The following is a 23764-nucleotide window of genomic DNA, read 5'->3' as shown; positions in this document are numbered from 1 at the left end:
GGGAAGGGGCGGAACAAATAAGCTCTGCCCCTTTCTCCTCCCACCCTCCCCGCCTTACTCGTTCAGCCCAACCCAGAGAAAGTCCCGGGTCTTTCAATTGGTGGAGGGTCAGAGAGGCGGTGCTTCTGATTGGTCAGGCCACAGGAGGTGGGGCGAACTGAGAGGAACAAGAAATTGAATGGTGAAAAGGAAAGTCAGTCAGGTGCCGAGTCCCTCTTTCAGTGATTGGCGGGTAACCTAGCAACGCAGGCACCGCGGAGGGAACTGCGCTGAGAAACCTAGAGCCCTCGAAGCAGGTGAGTTGACCAGGTGGGGAATGGCCGGGAATGAGAGAGAGATGTGGAATGGGGTCCAGCCCGCTACCCTTTGGCTGCCCAAAGAATCAGCTGCCCTCACCACGATCCTGTCCGTGCTCCAGACAGTGCCCTCCAGCCCCTGCCTCATTCCAGACCTCCCTCCCCACTGCCTGCCAGGATTCCTGGACATCTGTGTCCCTGCCTATACTCTGCCCCTCTGCGTACCGCTTCGCATCCCCGCTTCTTCATCCTTAAAGCGTGGATGAAACCAGTCAAGTGGAGTCACATCCTGTTAGCTAACTTCAAGTCAAACATAGGTGATGGGGATGAAAGGGTAGTTTATAAATTCCCTACCATTCCACCCAACGGCCATGCATGCATTCCAAGGTGAGCATGCAACGAAAGGCATCTTACTTGAGTGAGTGTTCAGATTAGGTCATTTTGATTATACCAATTTTTGCCTTTTGTGCTAACAACTTTAGAACTTAACTCCCGTTCTTGGCCTTAAAATGTGATTTCGTTGTACATTCAGAAGGTTTGTTGTAAGGATTAAATGGGGTGAGGCAACGAAAAGCTTGGCATGGAGCTGAGCTCAGTAAATACTGGCAATTCTTTTTCTTCCTAAAGCACATTTGTCCTTGACTCTTCCTGCTTAAAATGGGTGGGGGTGGGGTCATCTGGGTCCATACCTTAAATATTCATATATTCAACAAGTATTCACTGAGTGCCTACTACCAGGTGTTGGGGCAAAGTGATCAAAAACAACCAAAAAACCCCTCATTTTTCCACTCATGGAGCTTGTCTAATGTGGGAGGTAGTCATTAATCTAGTAATATACAGATAAATGTATAATTATGCCTGCGGAGATTCATTTCCAGAATGATGCAGCATGGAGGTCAACAAATCCTTTCCCCAAAAAGCAACTCAAGTCCATCAATGGATGAATGGATAAACATTTTGTGGTATACACACAACGGAGTTAGATTCAGCCTTTAAAAGGAATGAAATTCTGATAAAGGTTACTAGAATGGACCATGAAGACATAATGCTAGGTAAATATAAGCCGGTCATAAAAGGACAAATATGTATGATTCCACTTATAACCTAGAATAGCCAAATTCATAGAGACAGAAAGTAGAATAGTGGAACGAAATGATGATACACATTACAAAATGGATGAACCTCAAAAATATTAGGCTAAGTCAGGGTTTCTCAACCTTGGCACCTTTTGGGTTGGATAATTCTCTGTTGTAGGGGGCCATGCTGTGCAGAGCAGGATGTTTAGTGTTATCCCCAGCCTCTACTCCCTCCCAGCTGTGACAACCAAATATATCTCCAAATTATTGTCAAATGTCTCCTGGAGGCCAGAGTCACCCCTGCTTAAAAATTACTGTGCTAAGCCCAAAGTCAGATGCAAAAGATTACGTGCTATCTGATTCCATTTATGTGATTTTATTTATATGATATATCCAGAAAAGTTAAAGTTGGGAATGGAAATTGCTTGCCAATTAGCTCACGGGAATTTTGGGGAGTGACAGAAATTTTGTGGTGATGTGGCATAACTTAGCATTTACCAAAAAAGTCATTGAGTTGTACACTTACAATGGACAAATTTTATGGTATGTAAATTATGCCTCAATAGAGCTGTAAAAAGAAAAAAATTACACCCATGATCAGTACCGTACAGAAAAGGTGCAGAGGGTTTCCGGAGATTATAGTGCACTTTTTTTTCCAGTCTGGGGAGAGACTGCCATTGAGCTGAGACTCGAAGGTTGAGAATTAGCTAATCTAGGGGTTGAGAACTGGTTTGGCAAAAGGAACATGGCGTTTGACAATCCTGGTGCTTTGAACACTTTAGAGACCAGTGTGGCTGCAGTACTGAGAGTGAGGGGAGGACGTCAGGTAGGCTGAAGCCAATGAGAAGGAATGTCATCAAAAGAGTGAAGGGGCTTCATCCTTCTCACTTTGCATGTCCCCTGCCCGCACCATGGCTTTAGTCACCATCTGTGCGGTGACAGCTCTCACCTTTCTGGGTCTTCCTTGAAATCTATTCTAGGTACCCAACCACTCCTGCACATCCCATAGATGTCCCACTCCGGTGGCTGCAGTCTATACATCTTTAGTGCCTTGGTGTGAATTAGGAAGAGGTGCTCCTTCCAGGCACACACAGCCCCACAGTTTTCAAGGCTTGGCAAATAGATAGCAAGTTCTACCAACAATAAATACCCAAACCCTCAACTCCTGCTTCTCTTCCATTGTTCACCGTTTGGGTAAACACCAAAACAATCCATCCAGACACCTGAGCCAGCACACTAGACATCATCCCTCACTTCCTTCTCCCCTGTCCCCCATGTCCAGTCCTTCACCTCATCACATTGATTTTGCCTTCTCGATGTTTCTGGAGCCCATCCACTGCTTTGTCTCTCCTTGAGGCCACTCTCGTCTGTTCCGTGGACATTGCGACAGCCTTCCAAACCTGATCCTCTTGTCATGTTGAGCCTGCCAACCCTTTTACCACAATTTCCCAGGTTGTAGGTCTGGTCTTGTCAGTCACTCCCTGTTTAAAACTCCTACCACCTCCCACCCAAGCCTTCTCCTCTTGAGCAAGGAGGGAAGCTGTTGTGGCCGGATTTTTTTTTTTTTTTTTTTAGATTTGTTTATTTATTTGAGAGAGAGCGAGTATGAGCCGGAGGGGCAGAAGGAGAGGGAGAGAGAATCTCAAGCAGACTCCATGCTGATCACCGAGCCCAACTCGGGGCTTGATCTCCCAACCCTGAGATCATGACCTCAAGAGTGGGACCAAAACCAAGAGTCAGACGCTTAACCGACTGAGCCACCCAGGCGCCCCGTGGCTGGATTTCCTAACCAATCAAATCAGGATGACTTTCTTATTCCCTGCGCCCCCCGGTAAGGTGGTCAAGAGGAAGTGAGAATAGAATCAGGACCGGATAGCCAGGCCAGGCCAGGACAAAAGGCAAAGTAGTGACAATGGCAGGAAAAGCAAGCATGAGAAGGGGTGAGGTCTGAGGTCACTGTTCATGCCTCCTCTCAATATACACAAGTAGTTAGTAGAAGGCAAGAATCCACCCCATTATTCCCTTTCCCAGACTCCACCCTCCTCCCAGAAAGCCCCAAACAGCCTTAGATTGGAAGCAGTGATAACAGGCGATAGAGTCCCAGCATCAACCTCCCTGCCTCCAGGCTGGACAGGCTACCCAGGGCATCCCAGACAGAACTCTGCCCCAGCTCTGAGCAAGGTATCCCTCAGGAACATTCTAGGTATACGTGGTCAGACATAAATGCCATGGCTTTAGCTTGGGTTTTCACTCGTTTATGGTGAAAAATTCGATGAAAGTGGCAAGTCTTCTCTGCTCAAGTGCTAAATTCTCCCCCACACTTTTTCCCTAGGAGACAAGCGCTCAGGGCAATGAGGCACCACCTGATTTATGCCTCAACATATAATAATTATCACTCCCCTTTGAAGAGGGCTTTTAACTCTCAAAAGGGCTTTCCCATCTAGTAAATCAGCCCTCCTCCACCCTTTTGATGTGGCTAGGACAAGTGTTGTATCCCCCAGATGCCAGAGAGATAAGGGGCTTGCTCAATCTTATTCCAAGAGCCCCAGCAGAGGAGAGTCATGCCCCTGGGTCTCCTAACGCCCGGCTTATGAACCTGATCTTGACTCTGTAACTGATGGTAGCTTCAGATGGCACAGAACTCAGCTTGTCAGACAGAGCTGAGCTAGCCAGGCACAAGCCTTCCTTTGAACCTGGTTAGAGCACTGGACTTAGGGTGGGGAAGCCAGGAGTTTTATAGAGGAGCAAGGCCACTGTGGTCTAGACCAGTGACTCTCCACCGGGGGCATCCCCCGATCCACCACCCCCACGCCACAGGGACATTTAGCAATGTCTGGGGACGTTTTGTCTCCAACTGATCAGAACTGGTGGTGGGAGAAATGTGCTATTGGCATCGAATGGGTAGACATCAGGGATGCTACTAAACATCCTGGAGCACATAGGAGGGCCCCAAGACAAGGAATCATCTGACCTAACGTGTCAGTAGTGTGGAGCTTGAGAAACCCTGTCCTGACTGATATTTTCTTTTTCTTCTTTTTTTTTTTTTAAGTTTTATTTATTTAAGTCATCTCTACACCCAATGTGGGACTCAAACTCAAAACCCTGAGATCAAGAGTTGCATGCTCCTCCTACTGAGCTGGCTAGGCGCCCCTGGACTGATATTTTCATACAAGGCAAATGGTACATGCACACACGCACACACACCTACACACACACACCTACCTTTCCCTTCAGGCCCTAGTTAGTGGAACTGAAAGCAAACATGATTGCAAATCAAGATCATTTGAAACACAGAGCATCGGGGGGAAAGTATCTTTGACCTTAGCTTTCAAATAATAGCAGCAGGTTATACTCTATGACCAATCAAGATGCCTTTAACATGGGGGCTTTCGAACACATTGTTGTTGTTGTTTTTAAAGATTTTATTTATTTATTTGACAGAGAGAGAGAGAGAGAGAGCACAAGGAGGCAGAGCGGCAGGCAGAGGGAGAGGGAGAAGCAGGCTCCCCGCTGAGCAGGGAGCCGGACGTGGGGCTCGATCCCAGGACCCCAGGATCATGACCTGAGCCAAAGGCAGCTGCTTAACCGACTGAGCCACCCAGGCGCCCCAAAACATATTGTTTTTTTAACCACAAACCAGACAAAGAAATACATTTTCCTTCTCGACCCAGAACACGCGTGTTTAATTACACATGAATACTTACTACACGCAATGCGCTGTAATATTTTCTATTCTATTTCATTTGTTTTGAACGCCAGTCCCGCTGGGTGAATTGATTTCACCATTCACTAAGGGGTCACAGTCCTTGGTTTAAAAAAAGACACTTCTTCAACGTAATCAAACAGTCAGGAAAAGCCTGTGTTTTGCATTTGATAAGATGATGATTTAAATATTTTTCTTAAGTGGGGGAAGTTTATTTTAGAAGACTCTAAATGCACCACCAGGAAATTCTTCCTTCTGTCTCAAACAACCACAGAGATACTACCCACAGTTGGATTTAACCAGAAATAAACACTCCTGAAGCTACACTGTAAGCCAAAAAGGAATTAAAAATCATGGTGACTTTTGTAAGGAGGAGGAGGCCGGAAAAGGAGACGCTTAAGGGGCTCCAGCCCTCCTCTATCACCAGCAGAAAAACGAAAATAATGTACGAACCCATCAAATTAAAAACAAATAGTAAAAAAAGAGTCAAAATTGGTTCCATTTTGGCTCTTTATAAACCCTTCCGCACACAAAAAAAGTATATATTGAGGAAAAATACATCTCCTATTTTAAGAAGTAAGTGTTCAAATGTTAGTCCTCAATTATATTATTTTTGAAGTCAAAATAAAAGTCATAAAGGCTAAACACTGTTGAGCCAGGATTTTATTTCATACTCACGACAGTTCTCTTGAGCATGGGTTCCATCACTGTCCCCATTTTACAGATGAGGAAGCCAAAGCTTGCAGAGGTTGATTGACTTGCCTAACGCCACACAGTGAGGATTGAACTCCAAATTTGCCTGACACGAGAACCCACAAACTTAATCACGGTGCAGTAGGCTCATGTTTTTCTTTTCTACTTCAGAGATGAAGGCCCAGAAGGTCAAGTGAATTTGCCCAGGGCTATAGCTGTGGCCAGTGTCCGGTAGAGGGTGTTCATTAGAACCAGAAGTTTAGAAATCTGTCTCCAGGAACACGTTCCCTTCCAGGCTCCGTCACTATTCAGTATCCTCTGTCTCCAAAGCACGGGGTCACGTTGGAGCCCACAGCCATGGAGTCATCACTGCAGATGAGATTCCTTCTGTTAATACTTCCAGGGTTCACTGCTACAGCTCCCGCCTGGGAATCTTTTGCAAACCAAATGTAACCCACAAAACATAGGTTCTCAAAAAGGACAAGAGAAGATTGGGTAATAGTTCAAAAGTGGCGATAGGAAAAAAAAAAACAAACTATAAAAAAGAAAAACAAATTAGATTTAAATCTTTTTGTTTAAAAATTCCAAGCCCTGAGTACAGAGATGGGAAACAGGCCAAATCTTGGCCCATAGTTTTCATTATTAAAACATGACACTGTGTTCTGGTTGAAATAAGCAGACACCTCCGTGTGAGGAAATGGGCCTATTGTTAAAGCTGGATTTGCTATCTCTTCATTTATTCAACGGTGATTTGTTGACTGCCTACTATGCCATTGTGGTTTGGGATAACAGTCTCTGTCATGGATTTTCTACCCTTTTCCAACCCCTCTCTCCACTCTAGACATAGAAAGCTCAGATAAAGCATACAGCGTTCTTCTGAAGAAAGCTATTTTCATGGTTCCAGAGTAGTGGGATCTTCTGAGGCTAAAAGGAAAATTCCTCCTGCTTCAAAGGCAAAGCCTCTGCCTATTAACCCAGCAAGTAGGTGGTGAAATCAGAACTAAGTGACCAGGAATCCCTTAGCCATCAAAGACTTCTTTGAGTCCTGAGCATGACCTCAGGGAGTGAAGCAGGGAATGTTAGGTTAGGTTAGTGTTAGTGTTAGGTTAGTGTTAGTGTTAGGTCCTGAGGGCCTGGGGTGGGTGGGAATTGTATATCTCAGAAACATGACAGCTGTCAAAAGTACATGAAACAGCTATGCAAATTGTGGAATCCGCAACATGGTTTTATTCAATCTGCAATCATGCCGGAATTGCAAGTTTTCCACTAGGGTAGAAAATAAAAACAAAGACCATGAGCTCCATCTCTTGTGAAAACATCTCTTTGCCATCTCTACCTCTAACCATATTTCCCACCCTAAACCATTCTTCCTTAGCTCTCTCACAGCTACCGTGCAAGCAGCCCTTTTTTTGTCTAATCATGGGAAGTACCAAGACTGGGACTAGGAAGGCAAAAAAAAAAAAATCTCCATCGAAGCTAAGAATCACTGAGGAAATACTTAGTTGTCTAGGAATCCATGTACTATGAACTTGTCTAGGAATATATGTACTACTAAGGCTGGTATCAGAGAGGATGTGGTTCGTTCACTTTTTTATTTCAACAATACCTGGTTTAGGAAGAAAGATACACACATGGCACTCATGCTATTTACATTGATTCCGGTGATGAGAAGCCTTTGCTGAAGACCCCTTTCAGGTCTCTTTGAATTCTAATTACGTCCATGAGAAAGTCTCAGTTTGGTGTTAATAAGTCTTTTGTATATTAGCCTTATATCCTGCAACTTTGCTGTAATTGTGTAATTCCAGAAGGGTGTATATTGATTCTTTGGGATTTTCTACATAAATAATCATGTCATCTGTGGATAAAGATAGTTTTATCTCTTCCTTCCTAATCTGTATTACATTTTACTTCCTTTTCTTGTCTTGTTGCATGAGCTAGGACTTCCAATATGATGTTAAACAGGAAGGATAAGAGGGTACATTCTTGTCTTGTTCCTGATCTTAGGGAATAAACTTCTGGTTTCTCACAATTAAGTATGATGCTAGCTGTAGGGTTTTTGTAGATGTTCTTTATCAAGTTGAGGTAATTCCACTATATTCCTCATTTGCTGAGAAGTTTGTTGTTGTTGTTTTTGCTGTTTTTTTTTTTTTTTTTTTTTTTAAGGCATGACCGGTGTTGGAGTTTGTCAAATGCTTCTTTGCATCTGTTGATATGATATGATTTTCCTTTTTGTTGATGTGATGGATTACACTAATTGATTTTTGAATAGTGAACCAGCCTTGCAGACATGGAAGAAATCCCATTTGGTCATGAGATATAATTCTTTTTATACCTTGTTGGATTCAATTTGTGAATATTTTGTTGAGGATTTTTGTGTCTATGTTTGTGAGAAATATTGGTCTGTATCTTTCCTTTCTTATAGTGTATTTGCCTATTTTGGTATTAGAGTAATGCTAGCCTTATAGAATCTGTTAGGAAATATTCCTTATGCTTCTATTTTCTGGAAGAAATGTTAGAGAATTGGTGTAATTTCTTCCTCAAGTGGCTGGTAGAATTCACCAGTGAAATCTTCTAGACCTGGAGTTTTCTGTTTGGGGAAGTTATTAATTATTGATCAATTTCTTTAATATATAAAGATTATCTACTTGTTCTTGTGAGAGTTTTGGTAGATTGTATCTTCAAAGAATTGGTCCATTTCATCTAGGTTATCAAATGTATGGCCATAGAGTAGTTCATTATATTCCTTTATTATCATTTTAACATCCATGGGATCAGTAGTGATGGCCCCTCTTTCCTTCTTGACATTAGTCATTTATCTCTTCTCCCTTTTTGTTAGTATGTCTATAACATCTCTCTACCACTTGCTAATCTTGCTTTTCAACAATAGAGATCTGGGCTCACACTCATCATCCCTGGGCAATAGCATCCAGCTAGAGTAAAATATCAGGCTGTAGACATTATTACCTTTTATATAAGGAAAATGATATAGATTTTTCCAGTTACAGTGGAGATACTTTTTAATGAAAAGTACTTAAGAATGAAAGTATACTTCAGGAAAAAAAAGTTGAGTTGATAAGAGTACAGCTTGGTCTATAGACTTGGCAGAAATCCCAAAGGTGGCATGCTAGTGAGAGATATGGACAACCCTGAATTAGGACTAACCCTCATGAAGGCTTCTTTCCTGACCCAGAACCCATGTTCTGCCTCATACATGGCAGCCTCATGCTGCCCAACGATCCCTGTGTTGTGATCAGTTATGAGGTGTGTCTCGGTAATTAGTTTATAATAGTCTCCAAAGTATGTAAATGATTGACTCAAAAACATAAAAGTCAATGAGAGATGATTCAAGGCTTACCCTAAAATAATTCAGCCACTCACTCACTTGCATTCTGATAAGCTCTCTTGAGCTAGGTGAGAGGGATGGGGTGACGGCTCTGTTGTTGCAAACTGTGTCTAATCCTGGGTATACCCATGGGAATGTGACACCAGCAGGAACACTACCGGTGGAGGTATACATATATATATAAAATGGCAAATAGGAAAATTCATATTTTGTAGTCGCTAAGTAGATTGAATGCTATAGGAACTGAATCTTGAACACGTCTGTCCTCTGGGTCTCTGCTTGACAGGATTCATTGAAACTGGACCAGCAAAGAATCACTGTGCCTGGTCCACTATAAAAGTCGATCCAAAAATGATGAGACCAGACAGAACAGCAGTTACAGGGACTGCCTGGGCTGAGACCCCACCTTGGCCGCTTAGGAGCTGTAAACTCATGAAAGCATCTAAACTCCCCCTGCCTGCCTCCCTTTCTTTGTCTGTAAAAAGAGCTAATAAAAGCACCTACCTCATAAGGTTGTTGTAAGGAATGAAGGAGTTAATTCCCGCAAAGCATTTAGAACAGCATTTGGCATGGAGTTAGTTCTCAAGAGTTAGCTAATATTAAAGTGGCATTCTTTAAAATGAGATTCCCCCCAAAATAAAATGAAATAAAATGAGATCCCCCCCCACACACACTCCAGTTTTGTTTAACCCCCTCTGACTATTCCATGTACCATTGTTGGATTTGTGGGGTATTTGCAAGGGTTGGATTTTCTTCCTCTTTCTCTCCCAAAGGAAAAAAATATAATTTCGCTCAAACCTTTTTTTTTTCAAAATGTTCTGAGAGTGAAAGTAATAAAATATCCAACAAGCCCATTTGAATGAAGACGAGGTATAATTTGCATGATAAAGATATATTTCCATTTATAAAGTTCATCAGCAGAATTAATGACAAATAAAGGGAAGATCCAATTAAAGTTCCCCATCCATTAACAATCTTGCTTCACTCTCAGGGCAGGGATTTTAAAAGGAGAGGCTTAAGTTGGAAATGATTTAAATATTAAGGTTGGTGGCATTAAAAAGGACATGAAACAATCATATTAGGATTCAAGGAAAAGAGATTCTCCAGTGATTTTTGTCCTCAGAGTCAGATGCATTTCCCTCGATCCTCGTTCCACTGGCTTTTTCGTGTTCACCCAAATGAGCTGTCAAAAACTGATGGGCGTCATCATAATCAAAGAAAACAAGTTTGCCCTTTAAAGCAAAAGAGGTAATTTGGCTGAAAGCAAATTGGAAACATTTCATATAACGTTGCATTCCCAGCTGCAATCTCTGAAGAATTCAGGCGTTTTGATTTATGCCTGAGAGCTTTGGGGGACAATGGGGAGAAATGCATTCGAGAAACACTTGGTTCAAGTTCATCCTGTGGTCACGGGGCAAAGGTCCTTCGTCCTCCCTGAAGAGGAGCTGAGGAAGTTCCCAGCTGTCCCAAAAAACGTTATCTTCAGGAAAAGCCTTAAGGGAATTCATGAGATTGACTTGGGAGCAGAAAGGGGGTGGGAAACAAAGAGATGCAAGATAATGGCCCTCCTTGACTCAGTTGTCAGCTCCCAGAGGATTCTGACTTTGGGACCCATTTTGCCTGGCCAAGGAACCAAGAAGCATCCTTAGCATCTGATCTGACTGCCTTTCTTCCTGGCTTGTAGTCACTTGAGATGTTCCTCTGATTCCCACTCTTCTCTCCTTTTGCTCTGGTTTGGAGAACTGAATATCTCTTGTGGCTTCAGATATCAGCAACTTTTCCCTTGCATTTATGTCTTCATCCCCAAGGCCCCCTGGAACCCCCTGGGTCTGGATCGTTCATTGTCAGATGCCTAGAGTATTCTCAGCTATGGTTCTTCGATTGCAAGCCACAGACACTGTGGCTAAAGCACAATGGTGAAGGAAAGCTGAAGAACGGGCCACAGAAAGGACAGCAGCCAAGGAAATTTCTGGGGGTCCTGGTGCAGGATCTTTAGGAACCCCCCCACTTGGCGTGACCCGGCTCCCACCATCTCCCACCCACGTGTGACTCTTCAGGATTCCCATCCTTCGCTGATTGGCAGTCCCACCAGGACTGCACACAGTGGGAGAGAGGATGAGCTCCCCAACGGAAGACTGGGGCGCTATCACCTGACAGAGAGGACATGGGTCCCAGGGAGGCAGAGACGCCCTTGTCCACTGTCTACACCAGTGACAGGAGTGAGAACTAAATGAGCTTTGTCCTCCCTTCCAAACCTCTGCCCCCAATTTTCCTAGTTTCTCAAGGGCCCCATCTTTCTCTCCCAGGCCCACAAATGTAAAACGGTCTCACTCATTAAGTCCTGATGACTCCTTCAAAACATTTCTGGCATCCACAGACAGAATGCGACAATGAAGGGCGCCTGGGTGGCTCAGTCGGTTAAGCGTCTGCCTTCGGCTCAGGTCATGATCCCAGGGTCCTGGGATCGAGCCCTGCATCGGGCTCCCTGCTCTGCGGGAAGCCTGCTTCTCCCTCTCCCACTCCTCCTGCTTGTGTTCCCTCTCTCGCTATCTCTCTCTCTGTCAAATAAATAAATAAAATCTTTTTAAAAAAAGAAATATTTTGGGGCGCCTGGGTGGCTCAGTTGTTAAGTGTCTGCCTTCGGCTCAGGTCATGATCCCAGGGTCCTGGGATCGAGCCCCACATCGGGCTCCCTGCTCAGCGGGAAGCCTGCTTCTCCCTCTCCCACTCCCCCTGCTTGTGTCCCCTCTCTCGCTGTGTCTCTCTCTGTCAAATAAATACATAAAATCTTAAAAAAAAAAAAAGGGGGGTGCCTGGGTGGTTCAGGTCATGATCCCAGGGTCCTGGGATCAAGCCCCACGTCGGGTTCCCCGCTCTACGGGAAGCCTGCTTCTCCCTCTCCCACTCTTCCTGCTTGTGTTCCCTCTATCACTGTGTCTCTCTCTCTGTCAAATAAATAAATAAAATCTTTTTTTAAAAAAAAGAAATATTTGGGGGCGCCTGGGTGGCTCAGTTGTTAAATGTCTGCCTTCAGCTCAGGTCGTGATCCCAGGGTCCTGGGATCGAGCCCCGCATCGGGCTCCCTGCTTGACCGGAAGCCTGCTTCTCCCTCTCCCACGCCCCCTGCTTGTGTTACCTCTCTCGCTGTGTCTCTCTCTGTCAAATAAATAAATAAAGTCTTTTTTTTAAAAAAAGGAATGTGACCATGAGAACAGCACAGGTAGCCCGTCCATGCCAGCCCCACACCTCTCCCCAAGACGAGGTTGAGGTGTTCTTTTTCAGAGCTGGGTATGTAGCAGTGATCAGAATAGATAAAGCCCCTACCTTCATTGGAGCTCACTTTTTAGAGGAGGGGAAAAGGCAGACAGTACACAAACAGGCCCATTTAGAAACGTCAGATGGTGATACTTAACTGAGAGAAAAATAAACAGGATAAGGGGATAAGGGCAGGGAGGAGGAGAGGGTTTATATTTTAGGAAGAAAATCAGGAAAGCACTCACTATCACCCTGAGATTTGAGCAGAGAAGGAAGTGAGTGAGGGAAAAAGCTTTGCAGTTATTTAGAGGAATGTTCCAGACCTGGGGCTGGGGGCTGGGGGTAGTGGTGTGCAGACAGCAAACGCAAAGGCATATTCAAGGAACAGCAAAAAGGTCGGTATGAGGACAGAAGAGCGAGTGGTCGCAGCGGCCAGATGACGGAGGGCCTTCCTGTCACTATAAGGACTTTGGCTTTTATCCTAAGTGAGATGGGGAGCTGTTGGAGTGGTGGTGTGCTGGTAAACATTCAACAACCAGCCTGGAGGGGAGGGGTGCTGATTTGTAGTATTTGCCAATTTCCATGGTATAATACTTCCACCATGGCTGATTTCAAACTACCGAAGTCTTCACAACCAGCTCACAAATACCCTGAAATTGTAACAATCAGCTCTGGGGAGCTGGATTTGGAGCAGAGGAGTGAAAGGATCTGACATTTTAAAAGTCTCCCTCTGGCTGCTTTGATGAGATGAGACTGTGGGGCAGGTGGGCAGAAGCAGGGTGAGCAGTGAAGAGGTTATCGCGGTCATCTGGGTAAGGGATGATGGACCCTCGGAAGGTCCAGTGGCTCAATGACATCAGGGACAGCATTCCTGCAATTCTCTTAACCTTTTCTCTCATTGACAAAGTGGCTGCCACTTCTCCAGCACTAAAACCCAAGTTCAGGGAATGGAGGTAAAGCCAATAATGTCTGTCTTTTGTATTGGGAAGAAATAAGGTCTCCCAGAAGCCCCTAGAAAACTTCTCAATTTTGTTGGCTCTAACAGTGTCTGTAGCCACTCCTTACTCTAAAAGAGGTTGAGAAGTTGAGCATTGAGTATTTCCAGCCACTACAGTAAAGGAAAGAGGGAAGGAGATTGGGATGAGGATGGTGCCTGCAAAAAAGGGGTGTGGTCTTATAAGAACCTACTACAAGAATTTGACCAAGTCTGGAAGCCAGGGAATGAGGAAGGGACACCTGAACTGAGCTCTGAATACAAAGAATTAACTTAGCAAGGATGAGGGGGAAGAGTGTCTCAAGAAGAAAAAACAGCATGTACAAAGGCCCTGAGGTGGAAGGTTTATAATATCCCAACTTACCTACCTGCCACCAACCCTTTCCCTATAAATCATCTACTATGACTGTTCTTTCTCAAAAATCTGATTTTATCCTGTTACTTGTTTCCTGAAATCAAAATGGATTCCAATTTCCTACGAGATAAACTCCAAAGTCCCCAGTGTGCTGTTGAAGGCTGGTCATGACCTCAACCTATTCTGTGAATACACCTTCATGCCCTTCTTCCTATAGCTGTTGAACCTTCATGTGTGCATGTTTCACATTTCAAACTAGGTTATAAACTCTGGGAGAACAGGAACCATACCTTGCATCTCTTTTCTATCCCCAGGGTCTCAATAAATGCCGGAATAGATGACTGCGGGGATGATCCTTGTTGCAGGGATCAGGAGCAGATGTAAGCAGACCAGTTAAGAAGCTCTTTATTCATCCAAGTGAGAGATTATAAGGCCCTCACTCAGTGGCAGAGAGGCTGCCAAGAACAGAAGGACTGGGAGCTGTCAAGGAGAGAACACTGGGAGAACAGGGGCTGGGAAGTGGGGAGTAAGGAGAGTCAGGGGGGCACTCGGGTTTCCGGCTCAAGCAACTAAGGTGGCAGCATTGCCAATCATCAGGACGAGGGATAAAGAAGGAGCAGGGTGAGGGATGGAGACATGGTGGGGTCCCTCTTAAACATGGTACATTGGGAGGCCCAGCCAGTCCTGGGCAGGTACATCCGGATCTCCAGCGAAGCCCAGACGCTCAGACGACGAAATCACCGAGTCCTGGACTTGGGATCTCAGTTTCCCTGGGCTAATCATGCTAGTTATTATTTATTGAGTACTCACAATGTCCAGGCCCTGTGCCAGAAACTTCCCATTGAGTCGTAGGATCCCGGTTTTATGGCCGAGGAAGCCTAGGCTTAGGAGGATTAGACAGCCAGCCCCAGGTCCCCCAGCAAGGGCCTGAACCCAAGCGGGGCTACTGCAAACCTAGTACTCAGCTGTCGTGCTATGCGGACAACGTCATAGAATGATCTCTGATTTGCTGCCATACATTTTTCTGAGCGTTTTTAATTTTAAATAAGCCTTTTATTTTGTAATAATTGTAGATTTACAGAAAAGTTGCAAAGATACTTCAGGATTCCCAAATGCCCTTCATTCAGCTCCCACAATGTTAACATCTTAAATAGCCATGACGTGTCCGTCACAAGCAAGAAATTAGCATTGGGATAATGCTGCAAACTACGCTATCAGCTTGGTTTGGATTTTACGTTGTCCTACTAGTGTTCATCTTCCGTTCCAGGATCCAATCCAGGATACGACATCGCGTTTAGTGAAACAGGTTTTAAAAATTATGTTTCCAAGTCCTTGTTCATCCCCACCCTGATGTTTGCCATCCACATTTAAAAACCAGTGTGGAGGTGCTGTGCTGGTCCTTGTCCCATTTGCTCCCAGCGGCATCGTTTGCTCTGCCTCAGGCTGCTGACACCCTCAGGCTGCAGTGGCCCCTCCTCCTTGGGAGCTGTAGCTCCTCCTGGACAGGAAATAGCTGTGGTTCCAGCTTCCCCCAGGGTGACCCTTGTCCCCAAGCTCCCCACCACCTCCTTCTGTGGTGGCCTCCTGCCACTGACATTGGCTGGGTGGCTTTTCCCCTTCCCTGGTTAGCCTCTCAACTCTTTCCATCACCCATGTAACTCAGTTTCTGTATTTAGATGCTTAAAAAAAAAAAAAAGTCCACTAGCATTGACTTTTATTCATTCCTATGAAGTCACCTGAAATGATATCTGTTGGGTTTAAATGTTCATTACTGTAAAGGGCTGAACAAATCCATTTCAGTCGGTACTTAATATCGTCCATAGTTAAGTCACTTCAACAGAATGGTGTTCCCTGCCTGACCCCTCTCCACTTGGGCCTCCCACCCTTGCGGCCCGATGCTGTCACAAAGCTAGAAACTGCTTTCGGTGAGAGGTTCTGTGTACTCGCTGCAGGGCACGTGGGATGAACTCTCAGCGTCGACCGTTTGTGGCTTCCGTGGCCACACCAGCCACATCCTCGCAGCACGGCTCGACTAACCACTCACTCCTTCCTTCGCAGGGTCGCCAGAGACAATAACAGCCGGAGACCGGTGCAGCCTAGGGCATACGGAGGCAAGGAGACGGCTCAGAAAATGGCTCTAGATGTCCTCGGTGTGGCCCCTCTCTACCAGGGTCCCGACATCAACAGAATGAGGCTGACAGCAGAGCCATCCAGGAAGCCAACCTCCCTGCTAAAACCCTTGGTCCCCTCTAAGTCCAAACTCACCACCATTGAGACCAAGAGGGTCATGTCCGTACTGGATGAGACCATCCACAAGGTGGAGTTGGTGACCCTGTTGTCCTATGTGAGTGCCAATTATGAGACTCTGGAGGGAATGCTGGGGGAGGACATCATGAAGGCTGTGAGAGAGCACGAGAAGGTCTGCCACAGCCTCCTGGACAGTGTCATTTACCTGCAGGATAAAGAAAGGCGACTGCAGGAGGAAGAAGAGTTCGAGGAGGAAGGGTGGTTCAGAGACCGCTTCCTCTCCATGGAACTGCAGAAATCCCACCTCCTGCCCCTTATGCAACAGATCAAAGAATCCACCAAGGACATCCTGAGACTCTTGCTCAATAACCCACAGGTGGTGAGGCTCTTGCAGATGCACACCCTGAGCAGAAGCGCTGAAGCCCAGAATTTCATTGACTGCCTGATAGAACTGCGGGGTTTCCTGTTCGAGAGGCTACTCACTAGTCCCGTGGAAGCTAGAGACAAGACTCAGTTCATACAGGATATCAATAGACGGAACAGGAGGAACCAAGAAATCATTGAGACTCTTGAAAATGAATTGGCGGCGAGCATGAAGAGCAGGGACACAGAGGTATGACTTTATGGCAATGGTTAGGTTATGGAAGGAGCCGCACGGAGGAGCCAGACCTTTTGGCAGTTGGGTTTTTTTCCTCAGTGATTGAAATGCCGCTGTCATTCATTCACTCAACAAATATTGTTGTGAGCACTTGCCAGGTACCAGGTCTTATGCCTGAGTCCCCATGGCCCCCGCCTCATGCGAGGTAGGTCTTAAAGAGCTGATTTAATGGGCGCCTGGGTGGCTCAGATGGTTAAGCGTCTGCCTTCAGCTCAGGTCATGATCTCAGGGTCCTGGGATCGAGTCCCGCATCGGGTTCCCTGCTCAGTGCAGAGCCTGCTTCTCCCTCTCCCTCTGCCACTCCCTCTGCTTGTGCTCTTCTGTCTATCTCTCTGTCAAAATAAATAAATAAAATCTTTAAAAAAAAAAAAAGATCTGATTTAATTACAGTTTTGAGAAGTACAACGAAGGGTGAGCATAGAGTGCTAGAAGACAGTGTTACAAGAGAACCGAGCTTAGACCCAAAGGGTCAGAGACGTCAAAGCCAACACAGGAAGAATGAAAGGGAGTGAGGAAGGCAAGAGAGGTCGGCAGGAACCTGCCAGGCCAGCAGCAGGCAAACTTTTTCTACAGAGGGCTGGATAGTAAATACTTATAGGCCTTGCCAGCAGATCACGTCATGCCTTTTGGGCCTGATCAAAGAATGTCATCTCTGTCTTGAGGACGAGGGGCAGATGGGACAGGTGGAAGCTCTAAAAGAATTTTTAAGAATGGAAATGATAACATGATCCCAACCTAATAACCAATTGGGCCACAAGACTATGTATTATGCTTTTGTACATTTTCTCCCTAAGGCTTTACAAAGTCCCTGTGAGGTGGTGTCTAAGTCTAGGTCTGGCTGCCGAGAAAGAGACCCAAAATAATAGTGGCTTAGTCAAGATGGAAATGTATTTCTCTCTAGTAGAAAAGCTGGAGCGGGCATGGAAAGCCTGCCTCGTGAAATTGTCGGGGGTCCAGGCTCCTTCTGTCTGACCTTTCTGCTGTGTCCCCCACAGGACTTCTAACTGTGGACCCAGAAGCCCCCCATCATGTCACCACTGGTCCAGCCAGCAGGTGGAAGAAAGAGGAGGAGGGCCCTGATCCTTGCTGGTGGAAGTAGCCCACCGCACAGTTTTTAGCCATACCTAGTGGCTAGGGATTCTGGGAAAGGTGGTCTGTCCCTGGGGCCACGTTCCCAGGGAAGAAGCATTCTGCTCCCCAGCCTTTCCGGAGGGGACGGATCCTGAGGGGCAGCCAGCCAGAGCTGCCTCGGACACTTCCACCTTCATGCCCCCCATGATGCACAGAGCTCGAGGTCCTCCGAAGCTACATGCCGCCCTCCCTCCCCCACGCGCTGGCTCAGGCCACCCCCCCTTCCTTATGTTCTCACTGACTTTGTCCTTTCAGACATTCATCAGAGTTTGCTGATAAATGTTTATGTAATTATTTGATGATTTGATGTGGGTCTGGTATCCTCATAAGAGGACAATGACCTTGTCTCTTTTGGCCCCCTGTCATGTCCCCAGTGAGCCTGGCACAAAACAGGGGCATAGAAACGATTTTCTTTCTCTTTTTCTTTTTTAAGACTTTATTTATTTGAAAGAAGAGAGAGAGAAAGATTGAGAGTAGAGCAGATTCCTTGCTGAGCAGGGAGCCCGATGTGGGACTCGATCCCAGGACTCCGGGATCATGACCTGAGCCGAAGGCAGATGCTTAACCGACTGAGCCCGCCCAGGCGCCCCTGAAAACTATTTTCTGAGTGGAGAGGTGACAGGCTCTTGGGTGCTCAGTCAGGGGAGACCACTCGCAGGTTAGAAGGGTGCTAGTGAGGGACCGGGAGAGGGGCCCCGAATGGCTTTGTTGGTCCCATTCGGGTGGTGGAAACAGCTCTGGCATTCAAGTTGGACAGACCTGGGGTCAAATTCCATTTTTCCAGGTGGGCAGATTTTATCATGTGCCTTGGATCTCAGTGTAAAACGAGGGGGTGACACCAATTAGGCTGCTGTGGGGTCAAGAAAAGCCCTGACTGCTGAAAGTACGGCCTGCTCTAGAACCCAACACCTAGAGCCTGAAGCCTTGCCCACAGGATAGGCTTGTCCCAGAGGCACCTCCTACCCCGCGCAGCCTGCATGCAGGAAGCGAGCTCAGACCCCCGCGGCCCAGCCCAAGGCGGCTGGCATGAGCCAGCCTCAGCACTGATGGGCTCAGAGGGAGACTCTAGGGCTTCGGAGCAGCCTTTGGAGCTTATTTACAAAACGGCCCCATCCTCCACCCCCGTTCCTGTTTTAGAACCAACCGAGGGCAGGGGACAAGTCAGGCCCTCGAGCGTCAGTGGGTGGCAGTCCCCACAGTTTGCGTATCTCCTACTTTCACGAATGACGCCTCTGCCTGCTGAGCACTTCCATTCTGTGCCCCGGGCAGGAGCGCCGCCACTGACCCAGACCTGCCCAGCAGGCTCTCGCCTGTGCCCATCACTCCAGCCAGGAAGTAGAGGGGGGAGGCCAAGAACATGGGCTCTGAATCAGACAGACGTGGCCTCGAGTCCCTGCTCAGCTGTACAGCCCCAGACGGATGACTCAGCCCCCTTGAGCCTCAGTTTCCTTGTCTGTAAGCAGGCCGTCTCTGTCCCCCCCGGGGTGTGACGGGTAGGAATCTGCGAGGTAATAAGGCAGGTCGCCTGCTTGGCCCTATGGGAGTGGGCAGGAATGCCGGTTCTCCTGGGATTATCGGGCATCCAGGAGGGAATAACGGAGCCTCTCGTCTTCCCGGCCCAGGTGGAGAAAGAGAATTTTGTGATCCAAGAACTGAAAAACCACCTGCACCAGGTGCTCAAGCTCTCGGAGAACAGCCTTCTTCGCACCAAGCAGGAGGCCGAGAAGCAGCAGAAGGCCGACTTCCGGGCCTCACAGGCCAGGGTGGCCAAGATCCAGCAGGAGTTACTGATGCTGAGGTCCCAATACCACAACCTGGTTGTGGAAAACCGGGAGGCAGAGCAGGCGCTGAGGAAGGTGCCCAGGATGGCAGGGAGCAGGGGGGCAGGGGGAGGACAAGGGAGGCCCCGGGGCAGGGGAGAGGTGGAGAGACTGGCCCATTCTGCAGCATACTGGCTGTGTGATCTTGGGCAAGTTCCTTAACTACTCTGAGCCAACCACCTCTTGCAGCGCCCCCCGCCAGGGGTGATAATACCCACCTTGTCGTGCAAAGGACGTGCAGGTGCTCATACACCTCTGGTGAACTTCATAATGCCCTCCAGCCGCAGTTTTGCCATCTTTAAGACGAAAGTGATCAGATTGGGCTAACGGGTTGTTAGGACAATTAATGAGACTCAATAGGAAGTGTTCAGTAAATGTCATCTCTTCTTTTTTTATTGTTATGTTAATCACCATACATTACATCATTAGTTTTTGATGTGTTCCATGATTCATTGTTTGTGCATAACACTCAGTGCTCCACGCAGAACGTGCCCTCTTTAATACCCATCACCAGGCTAACCCATCCTCCCACCCCCCTCCCCTCTAGAACCCTCAGTTTGTTTTTCAGTCCCTCATCTGTCATGGTTCGTCTCCCCCTCCGATTTCTCCTCCTTCATTCTTCCCCTCCTGCTATCTTCTTCTTCTTTTTTTTTTCTTATCTTCTTTTGTCTCTCCACCATCTCCACCGAGCCCCTGCGCGCACACACCCAGCTTGCTTCCAGATCTCTTTCCTCGCAAAGGGCACCTTCTCTAATCCTTGTTCCCAGTTCTCATTTAGTGTCACGGCTCTTGAGCACCTGGGGGAAGCCATGGGCCTCTCCTCCTTAAGAAGGCACAGATGCACCTACACACAACTGGTGGATGATTCTTGGGGACACAGGCCCCCTGAAGCCAGCCTGTCCATGGTGTCCAAGGGAAGAGCTCTTGCTCTGTAGGATTAGGGAGCTGGTTTCTTTCTTTCTTTTTCATTGAGGTGAAATTCATGTAATATAAAATTAATCATTGTAAAGAGAACAATTTGGTGGCATTTGGTACATTCACGGTGTTGTACAACCCCCACCTCTGGATAGTTCCAGAACATTTCCATCCCCCCAGATAAAACCCTGGACCCATTAGCAGCCACTCCCCATTCCCCCTTCCCCTGCCCCTGGCAACCGCCAATCTGCTTTCTGTCTCTATGGATTTGCCTGTTCTGGACTCTTCACGTAAATGGAATCACACAATATGTGGTCTTTTGTGTCTGGTTTCTTTCACTTAGCATCATGTTTTCAAGGTTCATCCACATGAGCATTTATCAATTCTTCATTCCTTTCTATGGCTGAGTAACATTCCATGGTATGTATGGGAGCTGATCTTTTACAAACAAATTAGATTATGTCCCTTTCCTACATCTCAATCCATCCAATGGCTTCCCCTCTCCATTACACTAGGATCTAAACTCCTTCCCCTGCTGACACTTCCTTCCATGACACAGCTTCTCACTCTGACCTCCATGGGATCCCGCTCCTCCTCAGCCACTGCATTCCAGGCACACTGGCTCAATGTCTATTCTTAAACACCACAAGCCTGTTCCTACCTCAGGGCTTTTGCACTTGCTACTCCCTTGCCTAGAATGTTCTGGAGTCAGACCTCTGGCTTCCAATTCCAGGCTCTACCACTTGTTAGCTCTGTGATCTTGGGCAAATGAGTTAGCACATTTGATCCTCCAGTTTCCTCATCTGTGAAATGGAGGAGAACCTACCTTGTGTAGATTCGGTGGGCAAGGCATTAACCTTGGTGTAGAGCAAGCTTGGTGCAGTTTACTATTCATATTAATCCATCAAACACTGACTCATTGAATTTTTTTTAGAAGAAATATAAAGTGGAGACGGAAATCGAGAACTGGATCCAGAAGTATGATATGGAGATGGGTGAGAAGCAGGTATTTGTGCTGCAATCAGTTTCTCGGGTGCATTGCCCATGATCCTCTAGGAATGGTCCATAGTCTGTGCCAAGCTCTGGGCCTCCCCAGACAGGCTTCCCTGCCCCCTTCCTTAGGCCCCAGGTTTGTCTGGCCTGGGGCAGCGAAGGGAGAGATGGAAAAGGAAGGAGCCCGAAGCTGGAAGCTACTAAGTGCTTGTCGCTAGGCCCAACGATCTTGGCTCCATCTAGTGTCCACATCCCATACTGTCAGTCCCTTCCGCGCTCGGCTCCTGCCAGCCGCACAGCCGGGGCTCCCTCCCCGCAGACTCAGGATGAACTTGCCTCCCCTACTTCACTCAGTCACCCAGAAAGTTTCCACTGTGGGCCTGAGATGTGCCACGTGCTGGGACAGCGCAGTGAGGATGGTCCCCATTATCACCTGGAGGCTCTAGTGTCACCTGTCAGCTGGGTGACCTGAAGCAAGGGGCTTGACCTTTCCGAGCCTGCTTCTGCCTGTGATCACCAGAGGCAGTAAGGAGTGTGCTGGGACCATGATGGGGATGCGGTGAGGCAGCATTGTCACAAATGCTTGCACCCAGCACGGGATCTGGCCTGGAGGAAGTGCTGAGGGAATGGTGGCCTGGAAAACGGGGCGCCTTCAAGCCCACCCCCCCCAGCCCCACAGCTTTGTGCTAACACTGGGGCACATGGTCCTGGCTTCAGGGCCGGGAAGGTTTGGCAAGCACTGGGGATGACATCAGCCTCTGAGTGGTCCCAAGTCAGGGGAAGGGCAAGTCGGGGTCTTGCTCTCTCTGATCATGAGTGCTCCAGGGAGGAGGGACTTCAGAGGCCGTGCTCTTGTTTCTCTGGACCCAACGAGGGTGGTGGGTTCCTTGTCAGCAGAGACCGAGTCTACTCAGCTGTTTGCTTCTGGCAGATGCTTGGTAAGTGAGTGGAAGGGAGAGAGGGGGATAGGTGTAAATTGCAGCAGGGGCCAATAGTTGGACATAAGGAAGAACTGTGGGACTCAGTCACCTGAGGAAGTTCCACTCTGTGTATCTTTGTGAGACACATAGCTTTAGTGACAGGAGCTGCATTTTTTTTTTAAAGATTTATTTATTTATTTGAGAAAGAGAGAGAGCGTGAGTGAGGGGAGGGGCAGAGGGAGAGGGAGAGAGAGAATCCCAAGCAGACTCTCCGCTGAGCGCAGAGCCTGACGTGGGGCTTGATCTCACGACCCTGAGATCATGACCTGAGCTGAAATCAAGAGTCGGACGCTCAACCGACTGAGCCACCCAGGCGCCCCAGAGCTTGCATGTTTATGTCCCCACTATATGCCTGGCACCACATCCAGCACATTGTTGTCCACCCCATCATTTAATCCTGTAGAAAGCTCCCACCCACTTCCTGGGTTTGGAATTGTCCCCATGTCTCAGAGGACAAATGAAGCCCCCTCAGGGCACAGCCAAGCTGGGATGCGAAACCCAGTCTGCCCAACCCACCGGCCTGGGTTCTTTCCTTCTTCCTGAGATGATTTTAGTCAGGTCCCACCTGCGGATGGACCACATCACCTCTCCTGTTCTCATCTGGGCCTCGGATGCAGAAAGGCTTAGTGCAGATGGCGCTGTTGGGGCGGAAGCCCCTTTGGGATGGGGTGAGGGCGCATGCGGGGGAGGGTGGCAGGTGGCGCCCTATGCTTGGTGATCCCACCCCCTGACCCTCATCCCAGGAAGAGTACGAGGAGCTTGACATCATCCATAAGGAGGAGAAGGTCCAGCTGGAGGAGCTGAAGCAGAAGCACAACGTACTAGTGGAGGAGTTCTCTCAGATCCAGGCCGAGCGGGAGGTCAATGCCAAGAAGAGAACAGAGGCTGAGCAGGAGATGCTGCGCATGGTGCGGGCTGCCACGCTCATCCAGGCTTTGTGGAAGGGCTACCTGGTCCGCTCCATGCTCAGGTCCAGGAAGAAGAAGCGGAGCAAGAGCAAAGGGAGGGTCAAGGAGAAGGGCAAGGGGAAGGGCAAGGGCAAGGCCAAGGCCAAGAAATGAGTCCCCCCCCTGGGGGACCTGCTCCTGGCCTGTGCTACCGCATCGCTCACTTCCCAGAGAGCAGGCCAGGAGGCCACGAGGAGGGGGAGCCTTGCCATTCCTGGCTTGAACGGTTTTTCAAAGTTAAAAGCCATTTTAAACCACATCCTATAAATAAACGTCACTTTGCCAGCGCAGTTGACTGTTTGTGTCACCATACATGCCGATGCCTTTCCCATGGGGAGAGCACGCAGGCCAGGGTGTC

General features: G+C 47.6%; 2 protein-coding genes across 2 annotated transcripts in view; one reads left to right on the top strand and one right to left on the bottom strand.

Moving 5' to 3' along the window:
* Nucleotides 1-5998, bottom strand: part of TPCN1 (two pore segment channel 1) — a 65160-nt gene extending 59162 nt beyond the window's left edge. The window contains exon 1 of the mRNA XM_035017051.1: nt 5754-5998. The gene's annotated coding sequence lies outside the window, so the exon portion shown is untranslated. The remainder of the gene's footprint in view (nt 1-5753) is intronic.
* On the top strand, nt 169-23573 carry IQCD (IQ motif containing D). Its single transcript, XM_035017055.1, has 5 exons — nt 169-296; nt 15774-16575; nt 19374-19607; nt 21421-21492; nt 23203-23573. The coding sequence occupies exons 2-5, from the start codon at nt 15847-15849 to the stop codon at nt 23518-23520; spliced, it is 1353 nt and encodes a 450-aa protein (XP_034872946.1). The 5' UTR covers nt 169-296; nt 15774-15846; the 3' UTR covers nt 23521-23573.
* Nucleotides 23574-23764: the final 191 nt, after the last annotated feature.

The sequence above is a fragment of the Mirounga leonina genome, unplaced genomic scaffold, assembly GCF_011800145.1.
Source record: "Mirounga leonina isolate KUSES-001 unplaced genomic scaffold, KU_Mleo_1.0 Mir_171, whole genome shotgun sequence".
Taxonomy (NCBI): domain Eukaryota; kingdom Metazoa; phylum Chordata; class Mammalia; order Carnivora; family Phocidae; genus Mirounga; species Mirounga leonina.
The sequence above is the reverse complement of the archived record's forward strand: the minus strand, read 5'-3'. Positions and strand labels throughout refer to the sequence as shown.

Excerpts from the sequence above, each read along its gene's own strand:
- IQCD (XM_035017055.1), top strand. The coding sequence starts at position 15,847 with ATGGCTCTAGATGTCCTCGGTGTGGCCCCTCTCTACCAGGGTCCCGAC. Across the intron at positions 19,608-21,420 it reads CAGAGCAGGCGCTGAGGAAG|AAGAAATATAAAGTGGAGAC; the intron begins GTGCCCAGGATG and ends AATTTTTTTTAG. Across the intron at positions 21,493-23,202 it reads TGGAGATGGGTGAGAAGCAG|GAAGAGTACGAGGAGCTTGA; the intron begins GTATTTGTGCTG and ends CCCTCATCCCAG.